This window comes from Malaclemys terrapin, chromosome 6 (genome assembly GCF_027887155.1).
Source record: "Malaclemys terrapin pileata isolate rMalTer1 chromosome 6, rMalTer1.hap1, whole genome shotgun sequence".
NCBI classification, from domain to species: domain Eukaryota; kingdom Metazoa; phylum Chordata; order Testudines; family Emydidae; genus Malaclemys; species Malaclemys terrapin.
In genome coordinates this window covers 8,268,923-8,296,564 of record NC_071510.1, presented here as the reverse complement: position 1 = coordinate 8,296,564, position 27,642 = coordinate 8,268,923, and the positions used below count along the sequence as shown (strand labels likewise).

The window sequence follows — 27,642 nt, the reverse complement described above, 5'->3', positions numbered from 1 at the left end:
CACAGCCAATGCCCCACAGCATGACAGCCTTTTATATCCTTTTATATTACTTTTATAGCCTAACGTGACTCATATATTTTGTATTCTTAAGATTCTTGGAATTTGTATTCTGACTTTTGAGTGCTTCATTTTACAACCTAAAACTATTTTTTGAAGGTGTTGTGAGCAACATATTTACCATGGGGCAAATTCACAGAGATGTTTACCACGGGTTAAGTGAGTAGTGGCTGTTCTCACTTGCTCAGTACCCCCAAACTAACAAAAAGCGGGCACAGCACTGACTTACCATGTGCACAACACCGGTCACCCCCACGACTTCCAGTAAGCCATCGTCGATTCTTGGTTTCTCAAATCGATTATCGTGGTCAGATCCCCAGAGATCAGCTCCAGACCCCCAACTGGAGCAGAGCACACAAACATGGCTGCTGAGAGTATGTTGGCATCTGACAATACTCCAGCAACATCAAAATAGCTGATCTGTTAACAATTTAAGAAGCCATTCTGTTCTTCCACAGATTCTCCTTGAGTGGGGTTATGTATTTCTCCTTTTCCACTTTACAAAACACGGTATTTGCCTTCCTAAAATTTGGTAACCTCTTGATAACATTGCTCGGGGGTGGGGGAGGGAGGAGGTGGAAGCAGTGAGGGAGGCCTAAGCAGGTTTTCAGTTGGGGAAAAGTAGATAAGAGGGAAACAGTTTCATACTATTTTGGGTTGCTGGAAACCACAGGTTAAATCTGTGAAGCCTTAACTTTTATGATTACTACTCAGAAGATTACCACAGTTCTTGGTAATATCAATACATTTTTTCTTTCGGAAGACACGATATGTTGGAGGAAAGCTAAATACTGAGAAACTGCTGTATCAAATTATTACATTTAGGCCTAGTCTTCACTTACCGGCTGGTCCGGCGGCACGCCATCGATGTTCTGGGATCGATTTATCGCGTCTGGTTAAGACGCGATAAATCGATCCCGGAAGTGCTCACAGTCGGCGCCGGTACTCCAGCTCGCCGAGAGGAGTACGCGGCGTCGACGGGGGGAGACTTCCGGCCGCGTCTGGACCGCGGTAAGTTCGGACTAAGGTACTTCGAATTCGTAGCTGAATTTGCGTACCTTAGTCCGAAGTCCGGACTAAGTGGGGACCAGGCCTTAGGCTTCAAATAGCTTTGTAGAATTAAGCTCTTCAAATCATTCCACTGAAATCCTGCCAGTGGGAAATTAATATAATTTTACTTCCTAGAAAATACTTGCATTTCCAGTAAGATTAGTATGTTTGCCTCTCCAATGCACAGCTACTGCTCAACACGGGATATGATTTTTTCCCCTTTTCTAGTTTTCTCAGGAATAAAAAAAAAATAGACTTAAAAAGAGAAAAAATCTCTAATTCTTAAAGCCATGCCCTAAATTAGAACAAAAGGTACAGCTGGTTAACTTCTCTTAACGGAGAACCCTAATTAATAGCGCCTTGCTACAGTTAAATACTATGGCAGCCCTTTCAGTAACTATTATACATCTGTAAAAAGCAACAGAGGGTCCTGTGGCACCTTTGAGACTAACAGAAGTATTGGGAGCATAAGCTTTCGTGGGTCAGAACCTCACTTCTTCAGATGCAAGACACCTTCACAAAGAGATAAAACTTGCATCTGAAGAAGTGAGGTTCTGACCCACGAAAGCTTATGCTCCCAGTACTTCTGTTAGTCTCAAAGGTGCCACAGGACCCTCTGTTGCTTTTTACAGATTCAGACTAACACGGCTACCCCTCTGATACTTATTATACATTTGTGCAAACAAAAAGAAAGCCTGCATGTGATGTACGGGAGTGGGTAAAAGTTACTAGAAATAAATGAAATAAGAAATAATGAAATATGAAAGAAGAGCAGAGATAGCAAAGCGGTTCTCATTACACTAGAAAAACGAGGGTTAGTTTCTATGAACTCAGGCCAGGACTTTCAGAAGAACTGAAGCGAGTTCTGTCCAAATCTCGTAACAGTTGAGCAGCTAGCTCCTTCAAGCACTTTTGAAAATCCCCGCCAAAAAAAGTAAAGAACACCCCTTCCATCTAGTCCTATTGACCACAGAGATTTTGGTGAGTACAACAGGGTGTTTGGTGTGTACAGACACAAACTCATTTCTCACATTTTTACCTGGGGATATTAATGAAAATGAGTCCCTCGATACTTGGTAACTCAACTTCATGCTGGTCCACTTGAAGTTTTATCTCTTTGTGAAGGTTTCTGGTGTGATTTATCCTCTGCAGTCCAACTTTTACATAGACTCCTTTGTTGTGAAACCTATGAACAGAATAGCATTCTGTCACTGCAAGGTTTGACACTATATTGTGGCACTGTTTGAATTATGCTCATTTAAGCTAACACTTTTCTTCTAATTTTGGAACACGTTCATTTAAAGTTTCCTTTAGCTAAAATCACACTTAAGTCTTCTAGTTTTAATCAACAAATCAAGCTATTTCAGGTGATAAACTGTTACTTCATATCCACTTTAATGAATAGAGAGAAAGACAACTTAGGCATTAGGCATAGAACAAATGGAAATATATACAAGTAAAGATTCAGAACTGCCTTTCAGAAGGCTTTCTGCTTGAAAATAATTTTATTTTAATCAAAATCTACTACTTTGAAAATGGAGTGTGAAAACACAGAATAATTAAAGTTGGCACTGTGCCCATAACCCATCCAGAGACTGGATAAACAGAGAGCTAAATAAGTCATTTGAAAATATAAACTGCCCAAGCTGTAGTGAGAAAAATGTCTAAATACTTATTATACTGATAACCCTCAGCCATTCTGTGATGTAGCTACTTGCAAGTGTTCCAATTTTACAGAGAAGAAAACGGAGGAAAAGGTTAACCCCTTGTTTACAATATTTTTAAATGTTATTTTAGCTAATACATTTTCATTAAGTGCTGTTTAAAATCAGGTTAGTAAAATGACACCTATGGATAAGTCATCTGCAGGGAGAGAAGCTGGCATCTCTAGATCTAAAAGCACGAATCTCTACTGTGTGAGCTAAAAGATCAGATCCACTAGCTTGCAGACCAGGGGTAGGTAACCTATGTCACGTGTGTCGAAGGCGGCACGCAAGCTGATTTTCAGTGGCACTCACACTGCCCGGGTCCTGGCCACCGGTCCGGGGGGCTCTGCATTTTAATTTAATTTTAAATGAAGCGTCTTAAACATTTAAAAAACCTTATTTACTTTACATACAACAATCGTTTAGTTATATCTTATAGACTTATAGAAAGAGACCTTCTAAAAACGTTAAAATGTATGACTGGCACGCGAAACCTTAAATTAGAGTGACTAAATGAAGACTCGGCACACCACTTCTGAAAGGTTGCCAACCCCTGTTGCAGACAGTAATAGTGGACAAGTAATAGTGACCAAACCCCTGTGGTACTCTAGTCACTAAAAGTTCAAAGAACCACACTACATTAGCAGGGATTACATCAGCTCCTCAAGCAGACAGCATTTAGCACCTTTAAAAACATTAACTGGGTAAGGTGTGCTAACATATTTTAAATAGCACTTAATTAAAACATGTAACCCCCCCCCTCCCGCCCATGTACCCCGCACATTAGCTAACTATTTATTTATTTAGGAAGGTTTAACAGATTTACCATGCCATGCAAATATCACAGAGAAAATGCATTTCACTAGTCTAGACAAGTCTTAAAGGTGGCTTGGTAAATGCAGTAAGTAACATGTTATAAAGTACCCTAAGGAAGACAGGGCACAGTTGTGTTTTAATACCTTAGCTAGGAGAGGTGAACTTTAGGCACCCCCATAGGCACACTCCATGGGACTCGTACACAGAAAATAAAACCTGAGGCATCTGGCTGCCTCAGCGGGTAAATCCCTGCCCCTAAAGTCTTTCTAGGAAAAAATGCCATGGAATAGCTGTGTCCAGCAAGGCCCTGGTGAGCTAGGCAGGTAACACCTGTGACTTATGTCGTGCTTCCTGCAGACTCAGGAAGACCTCATGCATCGGTTCACATTTTCCAGGAAAGGCTCGTCACAAGGAGGAGGGCTAGAAACATTGCATTTTAAAATGAAAGCTGGATTCTACAGCAGAATTCCACAGGGGCCTGCCAAAAGTGCCCTCACCAGGGAGCACCAGGGCTGTTATGCCACTGCCTTAAGCGACTCCTCCTCACACGTTTCAGTTCTCTAGAGAGAGGACCAGAATGTCAGTTTTGCCTCCCAGATACAGGCAGGAGCAGAGTGACCACATTCGAGCAGCGTGCACAGCACTGTACCTCAAGATCAGTAAACAGAACAACTGCAGCTTGACGTGGGGGTGGCCACAAACACCGCTTTTTAAAAAAATGGTCCAAGGTGACAGACAAGGTGCAGGGACTTACAGTTCATGAACAGGGAAGCTCAATCAATAATGGAGTAGGTGATAACCTTCCCCACACATTTAAGTCCTTAGCTTGTTACCATGGTGACTGCCGTAATGAGTCTGTGACCCCAAAGCCCCTTTATGCCAACTGGTAAAGGGCACACCCTGGTCAGAATATTTAGCCCAACACCGTGTCTTGTTCAGTATCATGTAAAAACTGGTAACCCGTGGGTCAATACTATCACTGCGTGATGTATGTACAGATGGCATGTAAAGAGCTGTGTGCGCGTGCTGGGAATACTTTACTAAAATACGTTTTGGGGGCAGACTTGACAAACAAGTTTGCCCAAGACAAAGGAACATTGGTTTGCCTGTGTCTCCAAAGTAAACTGAGCACGGAGATGCCCGAGACAATGAAAGTTACATTGACATACAAATCAACAGGGGGGCTGGGAAGTGACCAGGAAGAAAAACACAGCAGAGGAGAAGAACTTTATCTGGGGACACACATTTCAAAGGTTTACTAGACTATAAAAAGAAGGGGAGAGAACCCCTTATGTATCCATCACTTAAGGAACAAAAGAGGCCAGAACTCTTGGAATCTGTGAAAGGTGGATCCTTCAACAGTGTGGGTCGAAGACTCTGGGAACTGATTGTAGGTGAGAAAGGACCAGGACTGTGAACTGTTAAGTTGTAGACACTAGAAAGCGTGTTTTTACTTTTGTTTTATTTGTATCCATACCGGTCTCTTTTTCTCTTGCTTAGTGCCACTTAAATCTATGTTCATTATTAATAAACTTGTTTTTACTATAAAACCATCTCCATGCTGTGTATAAAGGTAAAGAGCATATCCTCAGGGAGCCAACAGGCTGGTGTACACTCTGTCTCTTTGGAGACAGCAGACTTAATAAATTCTGTGTTTGCCAGTGAGAGGGACTGGACACTGCAGAGACGTCTCTGGGGACCTCGGGAGCACCGGATGTTACCTGAAAGGCAAGGTTAAGACTGGCAGAGTCTCAGGTTGATGACTGGTGAGGCTACCAAAACTGGTGTGTCATAGTTTAAGCCAGGGCAAAGTTCTCCCTTGGTGAGGTAACACAGTGGTTTATGGTTCACAGCTCCCTGGGGAGTGCATTACACGTACTAAACAAACAATTACAATTAGCATTGGCAGCTGCGCCTACGGGCAGGCGTATAAAACAAATTAATTTTGGCTTTATCATCTCCTTGATTAATCATTATATACCCATTAGCAACAATCTTAAGGTGATTTGTGACAAATCTATTTATTTCTGAACGGCAGCAATAATCAAGTACTTCTGCTGAGTGGAGAAGATCACAACTCAGTTTTCCGTCAGAAAATGCCATTTCAACAAAATCCAAATTTTTCATTGAAATGTTTCTATTTCAACCAAATTTTCGAAGATGTCAAAACAGGAAATTTTTGGAATGAAAAGTTTCAATTTTTCATCTCAAAAAGACTTTTCATTTTTAAATTTATTTTGCATAAAAACCAATTAACATAAAAAAAAAACCCGAAATCTAAATGACATTTCCGTTGACATGAGATGATTTTTTCCTTCAAAATTTTGTTTTGCAAACAAATTTGACATTTCTGGGGACAAAAAAAAAGATTTTTGTGGGATGGAAAATCAGTTTTCCAAACAGATCTCCAAAGAAACAGCCAATCTCATTCTGTTTACACACAAATCTCATTCTGTTTACACACAAATCTCATTCTGTTTACACACAAATCTCATTCTGTTTGGGAATTTGTCCTTTCTCCTCTCATGTACAACTCTTAAACACATGACACTAGAAGCCCCTATAGTGTCACCCATTACTAGACATTTGTAATTTGGTGCAGCATGATAAAAATCACCAGAAGAGACGGAATTGTAAATGCACATGTGGCTACATTTCATCTAAAGCAAATTAATAAATGAGACATTAGCAGCTGCTCCGAATGTTAATTCAGTATGCCTACAGCAAGAACACTTGAAGCCTATTCCTGTCTTTCCTTAGAACATTGCATATGAACTGCTATGTGCTTTTAGCTATATGAGGAGGAAAAACACGGCCTCAAGATACACAAAAGCTATTTAGAAGGTCATTATGATTATACTCCTTGCACTATAAACTCTGCTGACTACTTATGTCACTAGAAAGTTACTGCAATACTCCATGCCACGCAAAAACAAGCATGATTTTCCCAAAAAATAAATAAAATAAAGATGTTCAAAATGTATTACTGCATGTCAGCAAACTTAAGTACAACAGGCAAGACCATCTGTACAAGTAGCCACACCGAATAGGACCAAAAATATCTATCGTTAAACATCAAAGAGAAATATATGACATGAAGACACCAGGGTTACTCCTTTACTTATGAGTTTGACCTTTCAAAATAACCTAAAGTGTAAGTCAACATACACATAATGCGTGTGAGGGACAAAAAACGTTTTGAAATTCGGTGAGAAGATACTTTAACCCTACCCCCAAAACCAAGCACTATATTTTACCTGGCCTGGGAAGTAAGACCAAGACCCAAATTCCATACAGAATGCAGCATTGTATTAGGAAGGCCAATAGAAGAGAAAGCATGACAGAAAGACACTCCATAGACACGCATGTGCTTCAGAGTATTGTCAAGTCTAATGCCTTGATTCAGGCCAGTGCGTAAACCCATGTTTAATTTTAGGCATGCACTTAGTGCTGTCCTGAATAGAGATGCTTTCCTGAATTGCCGTCTGTTGTGGGATCACACACTTATTCAATAGTAGCTAAAAGCATCTTGGATTTTCAAACTAGAGCTCTCTCATCTGATAGTTTGGCCCAGATTTACTTTATCATATGGCTCTGTATCGAACACGCATTGCTGAAGTTAAAATGCCCTGGGAAGTCGTACACATATTTTAAACTCCAGATACGAGCATCATAGATATTTTGTTTCTGAATACAAAATAGTGCAAAATCCTCACCAGAATATCTCTCTGCAGAGTATATGCATGTAGTGGGTTTTTTGACTGATTTAAGGTTTCATTTTAAAAAGTTGGATTGGTATACCTACATTTATCAATTAACTTTAATGAGAAGTAACATTCAGCAACAAATTTAACCAAGCGGTAAGTACAGCATGGTATATACAACATGTGAATTGTATTTAAGATTATAACAATTCACGTTTGCCTTGTATCATCAATTAGGAGGAATTTCCCTTTCTTCTCTACCCTTGAGGCCCCTTCATCCCCCACTGATGTACTGAACAACATCTTCAAACACATACACAATAACTCATGTCAGACTGCCTCCCTCCACCGAGTACTGTTCAACTTCTGGTAGCTCACTGGTTTGAGCATTGGCCTGCTCAACCCAGGGTTGTGAGTTCAATCCTTGAGGGAACCACTTAGGGATCTGGGGAAAAAATCAGTACTTGGTCCTGCTAATGAAGGCAGGGGGCTGGACTTGATGACCTTTTGGGGTCCAGTCTAGCTCTATGAAATAGGTATCTCTCCATATATTTTATTTCTGCACTCGTTGAGACAGGGAGCCCGTGGAAAAAATACTGTCGTCTAGTATCGTGCTGCTTAGGTACAAAGAAAGAAGTTAAGGTTGCATCATTTCCTGACTTTTGAGTACTTCACTTTACGATCTTGCTGTTCTTTTAATGTAGTTGGTCTTGTATGAACTATCTAAATATGTGTCTGTGTAACTTTACATTGTATTAATTACACACATAAGGCTAAAATTATTTTCTCTGTGCACTGTTATAGTTACACTTTATAGTCAATACCTGTTATTTTCTGTTCTCAATCCAGAGGGTTGGAGAAGATTTAATTTTTTTTGGTCAGTAATATAGTTCTTGAATGTATTACTCTTACGCGGTACACACATGTGAAGTGCTATTTTCCCCATGTACTTTGTAATGTATATGAGCATGAACAGTAGATTTTCATTATCCTAACTCCTGAGAAAAATATACTGCTTGAGCATACTGATATCAAACTGTAATGGGGAGAGAACTGGATAATGTTTTATAATATTGATAACTGGTCGCAGTATTTCTGAATATAAATAATTAGGGTTTACTTAATCCATGATGATGATTGTTTGTGCTGGTATCATAAAGACAAATCAAAGGATCTTTCAAGCACAATCAAAGATGGATATAAAACAGTGGTGGATTGCGCTTACTGAAAGTGATGTTGAAGAATTGTTGAATTCACTAATTACATACAGAGGCTATTTCTTTTTCTTGGTGCTCTTAGAGGAGGGTTTTTGTGGGGGTTTTGTTTGTTTTTGGTGTTTATGATCAAACAGATTGTATTAAATAAATAAATCCATTGTAATAAATTGTAATAAATAAATACATCCATGGGAGCTCATAAATACACACACACACTCCAGTACAAAGAAAATTCTGGACACTGAGTATTTGTAATGTGAATTTTTCCCTGCTTTATACTACTGTACATACTTGTACAAATGCCACCAGCTGCCATATATCCTAGATCAGCGATTTTAATATCAAAGTTATTGGAAAAGAAGTAAATTTCGAAACCATGACCAAGTGCTTCCCAAACGTACTTCTGATTGCCTCTAGCATGCTATTTACTGTAAAAAACTGGCAGACTAACACTCATCACATGGCTATGACTGTAACCTGATGTTTTGTTTTCCATTTTTGGAAGCACCATGTGACCGAGTACCCTCCCTGCAAGCCCCCTTATGGGGGTGGGGCAGTGGTTCTGCCTCTGTCCTCCGGGTCTCCAGCTGATCCCCCCTGCCTCTGGCACATTCCCAGTTGAGGTGACTTAGCCCTCTGACAAGGTCCACCCCTTCTGGGGCTCCCCAAATCCAGAACAAACAAAGAAATGTAAACTCTTCTGTCCCTGCTGGGCTCAATCCTCACCACACTCGTCAGCCCTGCTGGGCTCTGCAGTGTCCAGGGCCGGCTCCAGGCACCAGCAAAACAAGCAGGTGCTTGGGGTGGCGCATTTCTAGTGGCAGCATTCTGGCGCCGGCCATCATAGACACCGACTCCGGGGCATGGGGAAAAAGTGCCCCCGCCACCCCAGCTCGCCTCCATTACACCTCCACCTGCTCCCCTGCTGCCGCTTCTCCCCCCTCCCTCTCAGGCTTGCTGGGCGCAAAACAGCTGTTTCACGCAGCAAGGCTGGAAGGGAGGAGAAGCCAAGCGGCGGGCGCTCAGGGGAGGCAGCGGTGGCGGAGCGGGGAGCGGTTCCTCTACCCCCCGTTACTTCCTGCGCCCCCCTCCTTAGCTCACCCTCCACTCTGCCTGCTCCCCTGAACGCGCTGCTGCTCCGCTTCTCCCCCTCCCTCGCCTGAGAGGGAGGGGGGAGAAGCGGAGCGGCGGTGCGCCCGGGGGAGCAGGCGGAGCAGAGGTGAGCTAGGGCAGGAGTTCACGGGGGGGGGAGGGGGCTCGCAGGAAGCAATGGGGGGGGAAATGCGCCACACCTGGGGGAGGAGGCGGGGCTGGGGATTTGGGGAAGGGATTTGGAAGGGGTGGAGTTGGGGCAGGACTGGGGGCAGGGGGCCACAAAAAAAAAGGCGGGGCAGCCAAATTTTTTTTTCTTGAGGCGGCAAAAATCCCAGGAAACTGCACACTTCCAAACTCACCAGGGCTCATGCAAGCCTAAGTCAGTTGCTGGCAGCCAAAGAAGGCAACCGGCTCCTGCCAGGCCTAGCTTTCCACAGTCTGTCTTGGTTCCTGGCCCCAGGCAGCCTGCCCTCCTACAGTGAAAACTGCTGGTCTGCTCTGCCTCCTGCCAGGGTCCACCCGAGCTGGGCTCTCCCTTTTGAGCACTTCCCTCAAAGCCTCAAACTTGCTTCAGGCAGGGCTGTTTCACCCGCCCAAAAAAGCAGGCCATTAACTCTTTCCTGGCGTGTGGGGTGTGTGCACTATATCCCACACCACTATTTGTGAATGCCTGTAGAGTTGTTATATCATATACAGACCCTGGATATGTGATACTATGAACATTCAGTCCACAAAGGTTTTTCCTGAGATTACCTGCTATTAAATTTGCCTGGTTCTTCTTCTCTAGCATGGTGAAAGCCCAAGCTCAATTCTGCATCAATTCCAAGGCCACAATAGTTGTTCATTTGTACAATCTGAAAAACAAAACAAAAATAGCAGTATACTATGGTATACCATTGAGACTCAAATGTACACAGCAGAGGGTCCCGTATTGGTATTGAAAATTTGCAGTGAAATGGACATTTGTAGATTTTTGAAGTCACTGCACACAAAGCAATTTAGGAGTACATTTTCTCTCACAGATAGCCCCAGTACAAAACACAACATTAAAATGAAGATATGAGAGTATTTGAGAGTATTTATCAGTAACTTCCAGGTGAAAAACACTGCAAGGATATTGTAATTATCCCTAAACCAAGCATTCCAAACCCAGGACATTTGCAATTAATAAGGTTATATGTAAAAGAAATCCTAATATGGTCAAGCATCGAACTGCAGAGTTACAGTACCTAAACAATCTTAGCTTCACCTAGTGCTACCATTTAATAACCATATGACTATGACTGACAAATTGTAGTGTTCATTGTCCCAGATTAAACCAATTTCCAAAGACATTCATTTTTTTCGTATTTCCCTTCCTGGTGTCACTATAGGGGAGAACTTGGCAACTTGTTTGTGTGTGGAAGGAAGCATTAAACAGTATCACCCGGGGATTTACCATCACATTATGCAGCCTTCGTTTCTTTATCCGGAAAGATAATCTAAACACACCAGACCAGAAGACGGAACCAGAGAACACCAACATTTTCACATCTGTGTCCTGAGCAACTCTTGTGGTGCGAACCTAATGTTTCTATTATTAAATCCTCCCCAGCGTGTCAGTTTCAACCACAGCATTTTTCCTCCTGGCACATACACATTCTCTCTCTCTCTCTGCCTTCCATCTTTAGACAATTTAGACAGCCAGGACAAATCTACCCTGTTATGAACGAGTGGTAAGCGAACCACAATGACTTCACCACCTGATTCTGCTTAAAAATGAGGCAGATCCTTGAGTGGCTAATAAAGTCACAAGCCTTGTACTGAGCCTGGGGTGTTCCAGCAACTGCACTACAAAGACAGAAGCTCCATTTTTTTGTAATCGTCTGCTATTCTTCTCTTTTTCTCCTTTATCTTGTGCCTTGTTTTGTCTTAAAACAGAACCAGACTTTAAACAACAAATCCCAGGGTTACATCTGCAAACGACATTCTCCCTGTCCCAAACAAAGAGATCTGATGTCACGAGAGCCTGTCAAGCAAGATTTTCACTTAAAAGACACCATACGCAAACAGGGAAAGAGATACGGTAGATTGTTCAATTAAAGTTTTACTGAACTGAACCTCAGTGATGTCTAGCAGAACTTTAACAACCAACTTTCTGGATTGTTTAACAAAGTGTAAGGATTCCAGTTCCATTATAGGGGTCTGAAATGTAGCTTTCGTCCTCTCAGCAGAACCTATTCTCGCCTGAGCTGGGAACCCATTCCTTCCCAACCTCAGAAAGCAGACACGACTACTGTTAATCAGTCAGACATGCTTTGTGCCCGAGAAATAATTAATATCTTAAGTGTCCATAAAGAATATATTGTGTAACTAATCTCTGACTTCAAGCATTTTTAGAACTGTACTCAAAGAAGCACGTCAGGTTTACCTTTCCTCACACACAGGTTTAGTGACTGAGCTAAGGACAGGTCTTCACTACCCGCCAGATTTGCGGTTAGTGATCGATCTATCGGGGATCAATTTATCGTGTCTAGTGTAGACGACTGGAACTCCACCACTGCCGAGAGGTGAAGCGGAGTCGACGGGGGAGCGGCGGCAGTCGACCCCGCACCCTGAGGACGCGAGGTAAGTCGATCTAAGATGCGTCGACTTCAGCTACGCTATTCTCGTAGCTGAAGTTGAATATCTTAGATTGATCCCCCCCCCCACCCAGTGTAGACCAGGGCTAAGTCATATAGAATTATTACAGTAACACCCAAAGGTGTGTTGAAATAAAAGACAAATCGCAAGCAGCTGTGGTACACTATAATCTCATTCATCCTGGAATAAGCCAGTAGCTTTTAGAAATCAAAACGGTGAAATACCTTTGGAGGATCAGGTTCCAAAATACCATTCTCTGCACTTTCAACAGCCTCCTGAGCATCTAAAAGGATGGTCCAGCGATCCATCAGTACATCATCAGCTTCATCTACAGATATCAGAATAGAGTAGGGATCTTCCCCACTATAGCCAGCTCCCCAGCGAAGCACCCTCCCTAAATCGTTACCTGGACAGGGAAAAAGCAAACTGTCAATTTGTTTAATCAACCAACTGACAGTGTGAAAGATAAATACTTGCCATTGCTCCAACCACAAGGGTACTAGTCAGACAGTGATCACAACTTCCCAGCAGTAAAACTGAACTGAAAATGTAACTTTAGCATACATGAAAAGCCTGTAAGTAAATGTTGTCTTTGCTGTTCTCTAAGTAAATTATTAAATATATCATATACTGCTTTATGTAAGAGACACACACAAAATAGGAATATTTATACATCATCACCTGAAAATTTCCTCTCACAGTAATAAGGTCGGGAGATCTGTTATAAAGGGTGAACCGAACTGTTAAGTTTCAGACTGCTTGTGGATGTGCAACTGTTAGTCAGAACTTTGAAACAAAAAGGGGGGGATTCTTCTAAGAAAACCTCGGTAGCAGGAAGGGGGGGTTGAGCCCTGCACCTGGCACTAGGAAGGCAAAGGAAAATGGTGGAGTTGGGGAACTCCCCAGCTGCCAGCAAAGGTCATGTCTGTTTCTGTCCTCAAGCTGCAAGCAGGCTGAAGTACCAAGTCTGTTGGCCGTTGCACAATGGAGAAAGTGTTGGCTACACTAGGTAGCCAGGCTCTGCCTGAAACAGAAGAGCTAATGCTGTTGACAGCCATGCCTTATCTGTAAGCAATATGTTGCCACCCCACAGTGGTGAAGTAAATTCATTAGAATGTTCTGTGTCCTGGTCACAGGCAGAATCCTGGCCAAGGCATTTAGCATACTGTCATGCATGATTTGCCTATTTGTGAATTTAGTTCCCAACTGTATTTTGTTAGCACAGTTAAGCACACGCATTTCATGAAAGGTTTTCTGCATCTAGATAAATACATTACCATGAGATACTGGCTGTATACTATGAATACATGGCATGAAACCATTGTTCCTTATGACTGCATGTGGATACAAACTCGGAATAAGCGACCATGTTGGCAAGGCACTGGCATAAAACAACTTGACAAAATAAAGTGAATTCATAAAGGACACGGAGGAAGAAAAGTAAGTTGTTGGGTACTGAAGATGACACGTCACTTTATATGATAAATATTCCCCCCCAATGGGTGAAGAGAGACCAGATCTGCCTTTTAGTTCCTCATGCTGTCCGTTAATCCACGTTTCAGTTGTTAATTATTTTCTGCATGCAATAGGTTGAAGATACTCAGTTTTGTTCCTTTTTTTCTTAATAAGCCTGTGAACTCATGGTGAGCTGATAAACCACAGAATGAGTGTGGGAAAAATAAGAGTTAATCACTTGCATCTGATAAGTTGTCTGAGTGCTATGGGAAGATTAGTTTATTCTGCTTTTCTCAATTCAGATTCCTAATTTCTCATTTTAAGTTTACATGAATGCTAATGAATTTTCCCCTAACCAATGCTTCTGACAGTGATCAAGAGAATTCGTTAAAAACTAATTAGTCTCAATACATTTCGAGCATCACAGATTCTCGATCAAATTAATCAGATTTCAATTCGTTAAGGATGTACAAAAGTTTTCATGTCTAATTTTACTATAGAAGAATCTTGCCCATAACCGTATTCAGTCAGTGAGACAGCCCCTAAATCAATGTGGAATAACTCTCAGGTGTATTCTACAGGAGAGGAGAAACACTCTGGCCTTTTCTTAGATGTAATTCTACAGTAATCATAAGGGCGGTGTGACAAAGTTCCTCCTCTGCCTTGGTGGGTCCTGCACTTATTGGCCGATGTGCTCGCCTCAGAGGTTCACGGAAGCCCTCAGTTTGGCCACTTTTGCTAGTGGCTCAAACCTGCCATTCACTCAGCTCACCTCATCACTGGCCAGCATGGGGGAAAGGGAGAACAATCCCCACAGTCTCTGTAGTCCCACCTAGTGGGTCGGGGGACAGGCCAGGGACCTTCCCCTCTGGTGGGACCCACAGTCCAGGTCAACTCCTCTTGTATCCAATGGGGGAAGGGAGTGGGGGAAACCTGGGCCCACCCTCTATTTCGGGTTCCAGCCCAGGGCCCTGTGGATCACAACTGTCTACAGTGTTTCGTGTAACACCTGTGTGACAACTACAACTCCCTGGGCTACTTCCCCATGGCCTCCTCCCAACACCTTCTGTATCCTCACCACAGGACCTTCCTCCTGATGCCAGATAGCATTTGTACTCCTCAGTCCTCCAGCAGCACGCCCTCTCACTCTCAGCTCCTTGCACGGCCCTCACTGACTGAAGTGAGGTCCTTTTTAAAGCAGGTGCCCTGATTAGCCTGCCTGTCTTAACTGATTCTAGCAAGTTCCTGATTTTTCTGGAACCGCCCATTACCTTATCCAGGGAAAAGGGGCCTGCTTAATCTGGGGCTAATATATCTGCCTTCTATCGCTCTCCTGTAGCCATCTGGCCCGACTCTGTCACAGCGGGAGGACTGGAGAACTAGGCAGTCACTGGGGTAAGAGGGAGTGGGACAGGTCACTTACTGGAGGAAGGGCTGTAGCGTATGGGAAGGGAGGAAAACAGAGCCCTAACCTAGGTGAACAAGCAAGAGGAGGAGAGAGTGGCTGACACTCACCACTAGCGGCTAGACAGAGTAAAGACGAGCCGGTTAGAGAGAGAACAGATCCCACTATTACACTGGGATTGCAAAGCAACTGGAGTGCTGCTGCCTCTGGTCAGGCCCTTAGGCAGCAGCCCGTGTGTTTCTGGAAACCTGAATAGAAATTAATGAGAACATCTGGTTTATCTGGACTTCCACACCCCTAGGTTCATACCACTTCCATTTGCGTGGCTCTCTGGTGACCCTTTGGCCGCGTGGTTCTCAACCTATTTACCATTGTGGGCAGCATATGTAGCTCTCTGTGTGTTATGTGGGCTGCATCCACACAATATATACACTGCCTGTATGGCCCTGAGGATGTCACATGGGCCGTAGCTGTGTGCTGATTGGGCCAGAAGCAGCCTGCGGGCTGAGAACCATTGCTTTGGCCAATGCCGTAAGCACCACTGAGCGGTTCTGAACAGAGGATTGCTGCAACCTTAGAGCCTTTTGAGGGCAGGATGGAAGAATCAAAGAATGCTGATGATGAAATGGTCTTTGTTGTTTCCCTCCTGGATGCATGCCGATTGCTTCAATGTAACATAAGAAACTAAAACAAAATGCCATTCAGGCTACAAAGCCAGTCACAGATGCCATGTGATGAGAAAAATCAACACGAAAAGAAAAACTACTAATTTTTGAGCATGCTTAATAGCTCCCCATTAACATTCCTCAAATCAACCCCGTTCCATACGGTTATTTCTCACCTGTTCCTAAAGGTAAGATGGCTACAGAGGGCTCTGAACAGACGAGCATGTGTCTGATTTCCTCCAGCGCACCAAGGACCCAACCAACTGTGCCGTCACCACCGCACACCAGCACTCGGAAATAGGGAACTTGAGAGAATGTATGAAATCTTCATTTAAAAACAAAAGCATAAGAAATAATATTACACTGTGATGCAGAAAATTAATTAGGCCTCCCATAATATTCTCTTTAAAATAACACAATTGAGTTCTTAGTCATTATTGCTTTTTCCTTCCCTCGCTTTAGAGTTTCGATTAAGAAAAGCTGATAAAATGGACAACAAAACTTAGAACTATCAGAGGAGTTTTCTGCCTAACAAACTTGAAGTTATATTTCTCACGATGTTTCCCCATAGCCAAAGATGGTAGTTGAGTTCTCTCCCACAGGGAATTAACAAGACAGAGACACAAAAAGGTCTACATTTTTAAAATGTGTTTATTTGTGTTTTCATTGACACATCTATAATTCTGTTTGTCACTTGGGATTTCTATCTGGTTTTAAATGGAAGTTTACAACACCATTGTCATTCACATTGAATGCAGTATTTGGTTATTAAACAGTGTGCATTTCCTTGTCCGCTAGCATATACTGCTGGGACTGAAAAAACCCCAGAAGGGGGTGTTTCTGTACTACTCTGGATTTGTAAAAACTGAGATTCTAAATAGGATCCCATTCGCACAACACTTTCAGCCCTACCAATCAAGGCACTTTACAATGGAGTTTATCGTTCTTCCCATTTTACAGGTGGAAAACTGAGGCTCAGAGAGGTGAAGTGTCTTGTCTATAGTAACAGAGAAATACTGCAGCCAACAATAGGTTCTATGGGCATAACACTGACAGTCATGCTGTAGGAACCAGCCTAAATGAACCATGGTCCTGACAAAGTTAGAAGACCTATATTGCTTATTTTTTACTGCTTCTTTGTTATGGACTGTTGAACCCACTTGCACTGGATGAATGTAAAATAATAAAGTTAACCTTTTGAGAGTTTTATTTCAAGGCACTGGAGTCAATTTAAGTAGTACAAAAATAAACAATAACGTAGTAGGATTTAAAAAACACGGTTTTCCATTACAATTAGCAGGCAATACTATGACTCACTGGTAACTAAACTGTGTTTTTAAAAAACCAGTAACACATTGCTTTTGTTTTTCCCATCACATTTCTTCTTACGTCTTAGAAACGGCATTACCATTTCTGAATAATCAGGTCCTCTTAAATTTCTGCAACTGTAGACAAATTCCAAGAGTAGAAATAGAGACATTTATTACACCCTTCTATTACCTGATGTTAAGAATGGTTGGAAATAGTGGCAAAAATTACGACTTGGCAGCCGTGTTGCTCAAAGCCCTCTCTTTCCTCCCTTCCTTCTCCATCAATTGTGTTAACCACCAGTAGTTATTTGCATTGTGGTGATGTGCACATGCTCCCATCAGGATCTGGACCCTACTGTGCTAGACACATCAGAAACAATTCTGTCCTCTCCTCTTTGTGAAATGTGAACATTTTCCATTTGTTTTTAAAATAAGGACCACAATTTCTAAGGCTAGGTCTACACTACCCGCCTGAATCAGCGGGTAGAAATCGACCTCTCAGGGATCGATTTATCGCGACCCGTCGGGACGCGACAATCGATCCCCGAATTGACGCTCTTACTCCACCAGCGGAGGTGGGAGTAAGCGCCGTCGACAGAAAGCCGCAGAAGTCGATTTTGCCGCCGTCCTCACAGCGGGGTAAGTCGGCTGCGATACATTGAATTCAGCTACGCTATTCACGTAGCTGAATTTGCGTATCTTAAATCGACTCCCCCCTGCAGTGTAGATGTACCCTAAGAGAGGCCCTGCAGTGTAATTCTCACATGAGCAATACAGAAGTAAATAAAATGAGTTGGAGGAAATTTTAGCTATTTTGTGTGTGGGTGTGACAGAGCGAGAGATCTAACAAGTATCGGTAAATTACTATTTTGGTGATACTCTTCCATTCACTAAAGAACTATTGTGATAAAAGATTTACCCAGGCAGTGGACCTCCATTAGTGAGTTCAAAGACCTGATGAGGATTTAGCAGTTTTCTAAAACTGTAGAGTAGATCTCGGCCTTTCAAACCTCCACTTTTGGGATTCACAAACACAAGTAGTGGACAGCAGTTCTGTGGTAGCTTGGTATGCTGGAAAATGCAAAGAGGTGTTAGAACAAATGTGTACATGTTAGATTATTACAGTACTCCAAGAATATCCACTCACAGTCCTTTAGTAAAAAACCCACAATCAACTGGTAAGAGTGTAGCTTGAACGCATATTTGATTTTGCTTTTTTGAAAAGTGAAGACGTAAAGTTAGCTTGGCCATGTGGTAAAAATGAAGACATTATATGACACAATATTTCCAAGGTCTGCATATCAGGTTCAGTGTCCATTGACTTTAGAAAGAACCATTTCAATAATCTGAGTCCATTGAATTCAAGCAGCAAAGCCTTTCCACTGGGGCTCTAAATACTTTTACAAAAAAAAAAAAAAATCATAAATGGCCCTGTATGGAGCCTGAAGTCTAGGAAAACAGTAATTGCCAATCTGGATGACAGTCATGATCCAACTAATACAGCATCCTGTCTCCATGAGTGATCAGTGCCAGATGCTTCAGAGGAAGATGCAAGGGTGGGGCTAGGGAATGATCTATCAATGGGAAATATTTTTTCCTCAACCCCATCAGTGACAGATTGGCTCATTATCCCATACAAATCTGGGGGATTTGGGGGGGGGGGGTCCCCTTGATAATATAACTGTTACATTAGGCTCCATGCCTCTCTCGCCATGAAGCCCATGGAGCCTCCACTGCCTGTCAGCGTAGGCTTGAAATGTAAAGGTCTGTCACACTGTTGCCCTGGATTTGAGGGGTGTGTCTGCCCCAGAATGTGATCAAGCTAATTGCGACCATATTATGTGCACTCAGCCACCCTGAATTAATGGAACAGACCACCACATCGTTAAGGGTTAATTTAGAGACAGGCTTTTAGAAACAAGGTCATATCTAGTTCGCAGTTTCTGCACATCAGAATGGGTGGAGGCGACAGACAAGTAAATAGCGGAGACTGAAAACCTTGGTGGTTGGAAAACCTTGAGTCTAGACGCCTCTGATATTAAAAGTTGATTGAAAGTTAGAAAAGTGATGATGCAGTAGGGGTCATTATGACCTATGTGTTTTGTAGAAGTTAGTTATAAAAGATCAGCTAATAGAGTGTACTTGGGAAGCCATCTTAAGAAATATTTTTTCCTAACACCCTTTCTCCCCGGTGGGTGAGCAACTGGTCAGTGCACACCTGCTGTTAATTACTCAATACTGTTTCAGATGTTAGGTAAATATCTGGAATGTTCTAAACCAGGGGTCTCAAACACGCGGCCTGCGGGACTATTTCCTGCGGTCCGCCAAGTGACCCGTGTGCCTCTCCCACCCCTGGGCTACCTCCAGGCCAGGGGTGGGCAAACTACACCCGCGGGATTTCCCCCCTAGAGTCCCTCGCTGCTCCCCGAAGCAGCTGGCATCACATCCCTGCGGCCGGGGGAGGGGCAGGAGAGCAGAGGGCTCCGTGTGTTGCCCTGGTTTCCAGGCACCGTCCCCCCCCACCCCCACCCCCCTGCAGTTCCCATTGGCGGGGAACGGGGAACTTCAGGGGGGTTGGAATGGGGGCAGGGAAGGGGTGGGAAGAGGCGGGGCCTCATGGAAGCAGGGGGCAGGGCTGGGGGCAGTGAGGGGAGGGTGTGTCAGTGATGTGGCCTTCGGGCCAATGAACTAGCCCTCATGTGGTCCTCATGGTCATTTGAGTTTGAGACCCCTGTTCTAAACCTACTGCTTATGTCTGTGTGTGCTTAAATCTAATAAACTTCAGTGTTAGATAGAGCACGCTGATTTGCATGAGTCTTATCAGCCGGAATTGCTGTATTCCCACTGATTTATTCCTGACAGTGCCTGGAGTGAATAGTGAAGTTGCCCCTATTGGGGGTTCTGAAAACCCCAGGTAACAGCACCAAATAGCAATCCAGGAAAACAGGGGGGGCATGACGCATGCCACTAAAATCTACCCTTCTGATTCTGACCCTTGAAAACCTGAATAGTCACGACCAAAAAGGTCCAGTGATCCTGATCCCCACAAAAGCCAAGTGCCATCGCACAAGCTATCAAATCACTACTGCGAACAGAATTGAATAATAAACATTGGGGAAGTTTTAAATGAGCCCTGATCTGCCTCTCTCGGACTTTGTCACTACCTCTGCAGCTAACCACTGAAAGGAAGGGTGGAGTAGCTGGGGCCACATCTCTCTTATAACCTCAGCCTCAAGTATTCAGTGCTGTGAGCGTGCTGTCATGTCACCTCATCTGGCACTACTTTCACCAGAGCTCCCAAAGCTCAGAGGGGCGGGGCTGGGGATCCTTCCAGAAGCCACCTCGAAAGAAGAATAGTTCACTGCTTTATGGGCGTTGAACACCGTAGGTGGTTTCTAGGATAAGGTAAACAGAAGCAGCACATAGGGCTTCACTGGAAGTCAGAATTAGGCAAGGAACAGATGCCAGAAATACGGTATTGGAAAGGTTTTAAACCAGTTTTCATATGATTGGATAAACATCAGAAAACACCAAGCTACCTCTCTTTTCATTTCATTCAGCCAGGCATTACAGAAGAATAACTTCCAGAGAGATACAAAGATGGCACACAAAGAAAAGCTGCGTCTTCATTTCTCTCTCAGGCATTTTCAACTGAGCGTTTCCAAACCGAAACGTTGGCGGTGGCCCCTTATTCATGGTCATTTGCATTCACCAACGGGACAGCATTCAGAGAACAGCCCTTTGGCATGAGGCTGGAAGGAACGATTTATGAGGAAAGATGAAAAGAACTAAAATATCAGTAGTTTGGCTAAGCAGTGATTAAGGGGATCATGACAACAGACTGCAAATATTTGAGGAGTATCTACACCTAGGAAGGGGAGAAACTAGTGCCTACATAATATGGGGATCATTCCCCACACATAGTTACAAGGGAGTGTAACCAAGAGTAACGAGATAAAACCAACATATGGAAGACGTAAGCTGAATATGAGGAAATACTTCCTGACACAGAGAGATGTTTGCCAAGATTTTCACAAGTGAATAATGACTTTGGGTGTCCCAATTTTGGGGTTCCTAACTTGAGATATCTTACAGGTGCTGGTTTTCAGAAAGGACAGAGCACCTGCCCTCTGAAAATCAGGCCTTTTAAGATGTCTTAAATCACTTATCATTATGAAAATGTTTGTCTTTAGCATATTAGTCTCCAAAGAGCCCCTTTCACTTGGGACTTGTAAAAGTAGAATGGAAACACTGGAAACACCGCTGCAGGTCAAAATCCTGCACTAGCAGGGAGAGCGCTTTTCTGCCTACAGCGTGTAAGGTTCTAGTGGGTAATAAGAGAAAACAGCCAATTTGAGCTGTAATAATTTGAGAGTTTATGCTACAAATATGCAAATGAAGACAATTTAGGCTGTCAAAGTTTAAAGACAGATACAAGACTTAGGAGTCTGGGAGCGTTATCCAGCTGCTCATCTGGGGCAGCAAATGACAGAATTACTTCTCTTCATCCCAGAAGTCATGTATGACAATACTATTGGGCACATTGTGAAACTTGGTTAGCTTTGAATGAAAGCTGAGCAGACCGGGCAAGGTTCCCACTTCATATAACAACAATGATGCTGACTAAGAAATGCTTTGAGGGGGAAAAGAGAAGAGATGTCAAAGGATTACATGAATGAATATACAGGAATTTGTCATATCTTATCAATACTCCAGCTAAGGGTTTGGGAAGGATGCATCATCTAAGCTTCATTTTCAGTCATTTAAAACAAGGAGCAATGGTCTCAAGTTGCAGTGGGAGAGGTCTAGGTTGGATATTAGGAAACACTATTTCACTAGGAGAGTGGTGAAGCACTGGAATGGGTTACCTAGGGAGGTGGTGGAATCTCCTTCCTTAGAGGTTTTTTAAGGTCAGGCTTGACAAAGCCCTGGCTGGGATGATTTAGTTGGGATTAGGTTCTGCTTTGAGCAGGGGGTTGGACTAGATGACCTCCTGAGGTCCCTTCCAACTCTGATATTCTATGCTTCTATGAAAACTTTCTCCACAAGACTTTTGTTTTTGGGGGGGTGGGGGGAGGGGCTCTGATAGTTCTCATGTTTGGTCTCAAGCCCAGAAAATTTAAAAAAATAATCTTCAAAATGTATTTCGCTGCTTGACTTATCCAAATGTGAGGGGAAAGCTTTGTCAAGTGTTAAAAGGATATTTCAGACACTTTCTCTGCTTTATAGCTGAAAACTTTTAAACACTGCAAACTAGGCCAGTACCTCATCTTGAATGAGGATGAGAACTTTTGCTTTTAAATTTTCTTCTCAAGAAATCTGGTTTTAAAATATATTGTGGACATTTAAAAACAGCATAGGAAGCATGTATTTTCTATTATTTTCCTTAATTTTAGAGAGCAACACAGAATTTGGTTTTAAATGTGCTCATTCAAACATTTACTGAAAGCCTGATTTAAAGTCCACGAACAGGTGCCTTACCACTGATTGCTATGAGCTTCGGATCAGGTCCTACATGCTTAATCAAAAACACGTTTACAGTTTGGAAAGGACCTTGCGATCTTGCTGAAGCAAATATGATACAATCAAACTTTTCTTTAATGTTTCTACTTATACACAAAGTGCTTTAGTATAAACAGGAAAATCAATAGTACAATACATTAAATAAGAAGACAATGATAAAAATACATATATTTGTGCATGATGGGGTGAAAAATTCTGCGTCACAGGAAGTTGCAGGGATAGTGGCTGTACTATAAAAAGGAATTACCAGTGGTAGTATGATAGCTAGAGAGTGAATTCTTTTTTCAGTTGTCCTACCACCTCTGGATGCATGTGTACCTTGCTCAAGAGGATTCCTCATTACCACAGGTAATTCTTTATTAGATACTAATTTGGAGTTCAATTCTACAGAAATGCTTAAATAGCAGAACCCTGTAAGGGAAGAAACTTTAAGTGTGTTCGGAATAATGCTTAATTTGTTCTTAATCCTACAATCTGCAGAAAAGTTAAACAGGACAATGCCAAACTCCTATTGGTAAGAGACAAAGCAGCTTCAATTAGAAGATTGTTCTCCTTTGCATGGGGATTAAATAGTTCTGTGCAAACTGGTTACCCTGGTCAGTATTTGGAAGCATAGCTTCACTGGGTTCTAAGAGGCACATGTCTCCTTTTGTTATTGGTGCACGTGACTGTGCACTGGTCACCCTGGCATTGCAGAATTTTTTTAATCCCTTAGTGAAGGCCAAATGGGAAAATATGCATTACGGTTTGTTACTTCGTAGAATGGAATATGTGACTCACACAGTCTTGTGTAGGATGTTTTTTTTCTTTATCCCGACTTTGGTATGATGCTTGAAAAGTGAAATTTGCAGAGCGGTTTCGCGTTGGCTGGTTTTTAGTCAGAAATTTATTCCTTATCCCCCCAAAGATAGCTGGAGGGGCGTGACTTACATGCTGTGGCAGTCACTACAGGTTGTTTTATTTGACAGGATTAGTAGGACGTAGTTTTGTGCTCTGACAGATTTGTTATTCATTCTAATCCCATTTCTGCTGAATATCGGGCATAGCCGTGTCTGGTGGTGGCAGAATGGAATACCTAACAGCAAATGAATACAAAGTGTTCTGTGCTGCAAACTTTATCCAGGAGATGCAGACCAGAAAACTCAGCTCTGCAATCAAAGTAGGCATTTTCATATGTATTCTCTGCAGCAGCTGCGTGAGAAAGGTACTTAGGATTCCCAGAGTTTGGATCCCCATATTCCTGGGTCCAGGTAAGAGGGGTCATCTTAGCATATTGTACTTAACAGGTCGGTAACACCTGACAAGAGGCTGCGTAGAGGTTTGTGTATATTTTTATAATGTTGCAATGGGATGGGGAGGCTAGAATGAACCTGCTGCAATAATTTGGCTATGAGGGGCATTATTACTGCCTCTGCTCGCCAGGATGGCCAAATTCTGCTGGTGAACACATTTGTCTAAACACTTACTGCGATTTATGACTCAGCACAATATTTTTAGGCCAAACTGGCTCCTATACATATTATTTCCTTGCCTACGGTCACACTTCAACCACGATTCCTTATCCCCTCTCTACATTTGTTTTTAAAGAGTTATTTGTCCACACAACAACATTATATTCAACTAGTTTAAGATTTTAGTTTGCATGCAGGTCCAGCAAGTCAGGGTTCAGGTATCCATGGCACAAGGGAAAATAATTCCATTTAAAGCGACCACAACTGAATTTGATATTTGTTCATTATCCTTATTATTAAGATGTATACTTCAGTAATACCTACTGAGCCCCATCAGGAGTGGGGCCCAAGCACTGTACGAACATAAGATGGTACTGCCCCAAGTGCCCTGTAAAAACCTGGTCTTGAGATGTACTTCTGATGTCTTCTCAGTTGCTCAGTATTTATTGGAGAGATTAACTACAGACATAGAAATGGATAAACTTTCCCAGTATGTAGACCAAAATAAACTGCTAATCAAACATCCGTTTGCCTGGTTGCTGACCAGCAATTCTCTCATCTATCTGCCATCTCTACTCTTCACTCAGAAGAGAACACTAGATGTAATGGGATACAAGCGCTCCATTGCTAAATATTTGAAAGGCTGCAATAAAAAAGATGGTGAAAAATTGTTCGCTCTTGCCACAGAGGGCAGGACAAGAGGCAATGGGTTCAAACTACAGCACAGCAGATTTAGATGAAATCTCAGGAAAAACTTCTGAACTGTAAGAACAGTAGGAGTGTGGATCAAACTGCCTAGGGAGGTTGTGGAAGTTCCTTCACTGCAGGTTTTCAAGAGACGACTTAATAGCTATCTGTCCTGGATGGTTTAGACCAGAGGTCCCCAATCTATGGGGAGCAGGCAGGAATGTTCGGGGGGTGCAGCTGAAGCCTAGGCCAGTCCCCACAGGGGCGGGGAGGGAGCGCCACCCAACTCTGCTCCTGGCCCTGCGCCCAGAGTCCTGGCCCTGCCCAAGAGCCGGCTGCTGGCCTGGGGCACCGGCTGCTGACTTCAGCCCCTGGTAGAAGCTCAGCTCCCGCCCCCTCCTCCAGCTATGACCCCAGCCTCAGCCCCCTTACCCTTGTCCGCATCGCCTCTCCCTTCCAGAGCCTTGGCCCCGCTCCCAGCCATGGGGCGAGGGGAGAGGCATGGACAGGGATAAGGGGTGGGGTGACGTAAAAAGTTTGGGGACCACTGGTTTAGACACAACAAATCCTCCATCTTGGCAGGGGGTTGGATTGGATGACCCTTGCGGTCCATTCTAACCCTATGATTCTAGGCAGGCATTGTATGCAGTACAAGAAAATGTTGTTCTGCAACATGCTGTACTGTTGTTCACACGTTAATTAAAGAACAAAATATTTTATTTTACTTAAATATTCTGAAATAAACTTTATTTAACAAAATCCCTAAGTCAAATATAGTGAGGTAGCAAGGACACAACATACAAAGGTAGGCCAATCCTACCGGTCTGTCTGTGTGAGAAGCAATGAGAACCATTCTAATGAATGTTGTATTTAAACTTTATTTTTAATCAAGATAAACCAGGGAAAAATATATCTCAGACAAACTTTCATGAAAAGCTCACAAGAGCCATGAGTTTAGACAGGGCCTTATTTTTAAAAGGCATCTCAAATGGCATAAATGAATAGTTTTGCTTTTATAATATGCAAAGAATAAATCTGAGAGGAGACACCAAGTTTTACTGTTTACTTTTGTGCCAAATGATAACTAGCCTTCAAGATTAGAGACGTTGCAGCGTTTTTTATTATTAAGTTACAACTTTACAAAAACGGCTCACGACTTTTAGGTCAAAATTGAAAATCTGACAGTTTCTCGTTTCGAACCACGTTCCTTTTCTGGGACTAAATTTTGCTCCATTCTCATTTTAGTCAGTCAATTCTTCCCACTCCCGCAACAGTGACAGAGGAAAAACAAATACAATATTGTTTGGTACAGTACTAAATTTTTATACAAGTATTTCCCACAGCTGTGTGCAGGGCTAAAAGATCACATACAATTATAAAAAAAGAACAAAATCTTACTTGAAGTTCTTGATAGTTTACTCTAGGTAAACAATGAGCAACGCAAGCTACTTTCCACGTTAGATGGCTTGAAACTCTCAATGTTAACTACTAAAGTAAGTTTCATTTTAGAGATTACTGAGCAGAAGCAATCCATTTTCTATCATTTCAGAATTTATTGTAAATCTTCCTACCTATCAGAAGTGCAGCCTGATAGTGCCAATGAGCCCAGGGTTTCTAGATAGAACTTGCATTTTAGGATAAGCATCAGGATCTATATTCCTGACTTCAGAGGGCTCAGCGCTATTCTATATAATGTCAGGAACCCTGAGACACAGCGAGCCTAGCCAGGTAAACGTTTCAGAGTACAGTCATAGAATCATAGAATGTCTGAGGGACCTCCGGAGGTCATCTAGTCCAACCCCCTGCTCAAAGCAGGACCAATCCCCAGACAGATTTTTGCCCCCAATCCCTAAGTGGCCCCCTCGAGGATTGAACTCACAACCCTCGGCTTAGCAGGCCACTGCTCAAACCACTGAGCTATCCCTCCTGCCCATATAGACTGCCCAGCACTTACCTATTTAACCTGTGAAGGCCAACAACCAAAAAACGACCAACTTTGTTTTTATCCCTTTTGAGACCAATGGAGATTTAGAACACAAGCAAATTGATTTTTCTCTAGAAAAATATCCAGTAATTTCATGGGGCATATTGCTCATGTAAGGAGTATTGGATGGGGCTTGCAAAGATTTTTTTTTTTGGGGGGGGGGGGGGGGGGGGAGGAATTGGAAAGTTTCAAACAAATGCCCTTTCAGATTGTCATTAGTTTCATGCCTACACAAAGCTTCCCTTCATAGAGCTTTTTGAAGGCACACATTTTTGAGAAAAAATGGTCTAAGACGACTCATTCTAATAACTTCTCTTCTATAGAAGTGGAGGACTTCAGATTTGTAGGTGGTTAAAGCACTGTTCCTTTTTAATAACTACACAATACTCTTTATAGACTTACACAAAGTCATTTGTGACTTATGCTGTGTTTCATAACTGCTGTCACATTATCTACATTATTTCAAAAGCAACTTTAAACAAAGATTCTTTTATTTTAAGCCATTGTTTGCATTACCCTCATAGAAACACACATTTTTTCCTATTAATTTTGTATAATTTGGCAAACATTGATTTTTTTCTGTAATTCTAAAGAAGCTTGAAACTAACATCATTTTATTTAGCTGCGGTGCTGAGGATGTCAACACATCTCTGGAAAGAGGATATGTTATATCATGTGTATGCCCTCTGACGGCTCTGCAGAAAATGATCACACCACATTTTTTTCATCTAGGTCCTACATCAACTATGCTGTTTTAAAATAATCTCGCTGTACTGCTTTCCCCCCACCTCACCTCAATAGCTCGTTAGAATCTGAAAACTATTACAAATTAAAAACATTGTTAGGAATATTTATTTGGCGGCACAAAGAGGATGACATGCTGTCCTTTTCAAGT

General features: G+C 42.5%; 1 protein-coding gene across 2 annotated transcripts in view; it reads right to left on the bottom strand.

Moving 5' to 3' along the window:
• DGKQ (diacylglycerol kinase theta) overlaps window positions 1–27,642 on the bottom strand; it is a 137,717-nt gene that overhangs the window by 11,212 nt on the left and 98,863 nt on the right. For both annotated transcript variants that reach the window (XM_054031845.1, XM_054031847.1), the window contains 6 exons: window positions 18,022–18,173; window positions 15,969–16,117; window positions 12,492–12,673; window positions 10,399–10,499; window positions 2,147–2,293; window positions 287–398 (listed from right to left, as the gene is read on the bottom strand). In XM_054031845.1, the coding sequence (XP_053887820.1) occupies window positions 287–398; window positions 2,147–2,293; window positions 10,399–10,499; window positions 12,492–12,673; window positions 15,969–16,117; window positions 18,022–18,173 (843 nt within the window). The remainder of the gene's footprint in view (window positions 1–286; window positions 399–2,146; window positions 2,294–10,398; window positions 10,500–12,491; window positions 12,674–15,968; window positions 16,118–18,021; window positions 18,174–27,642) is intronic.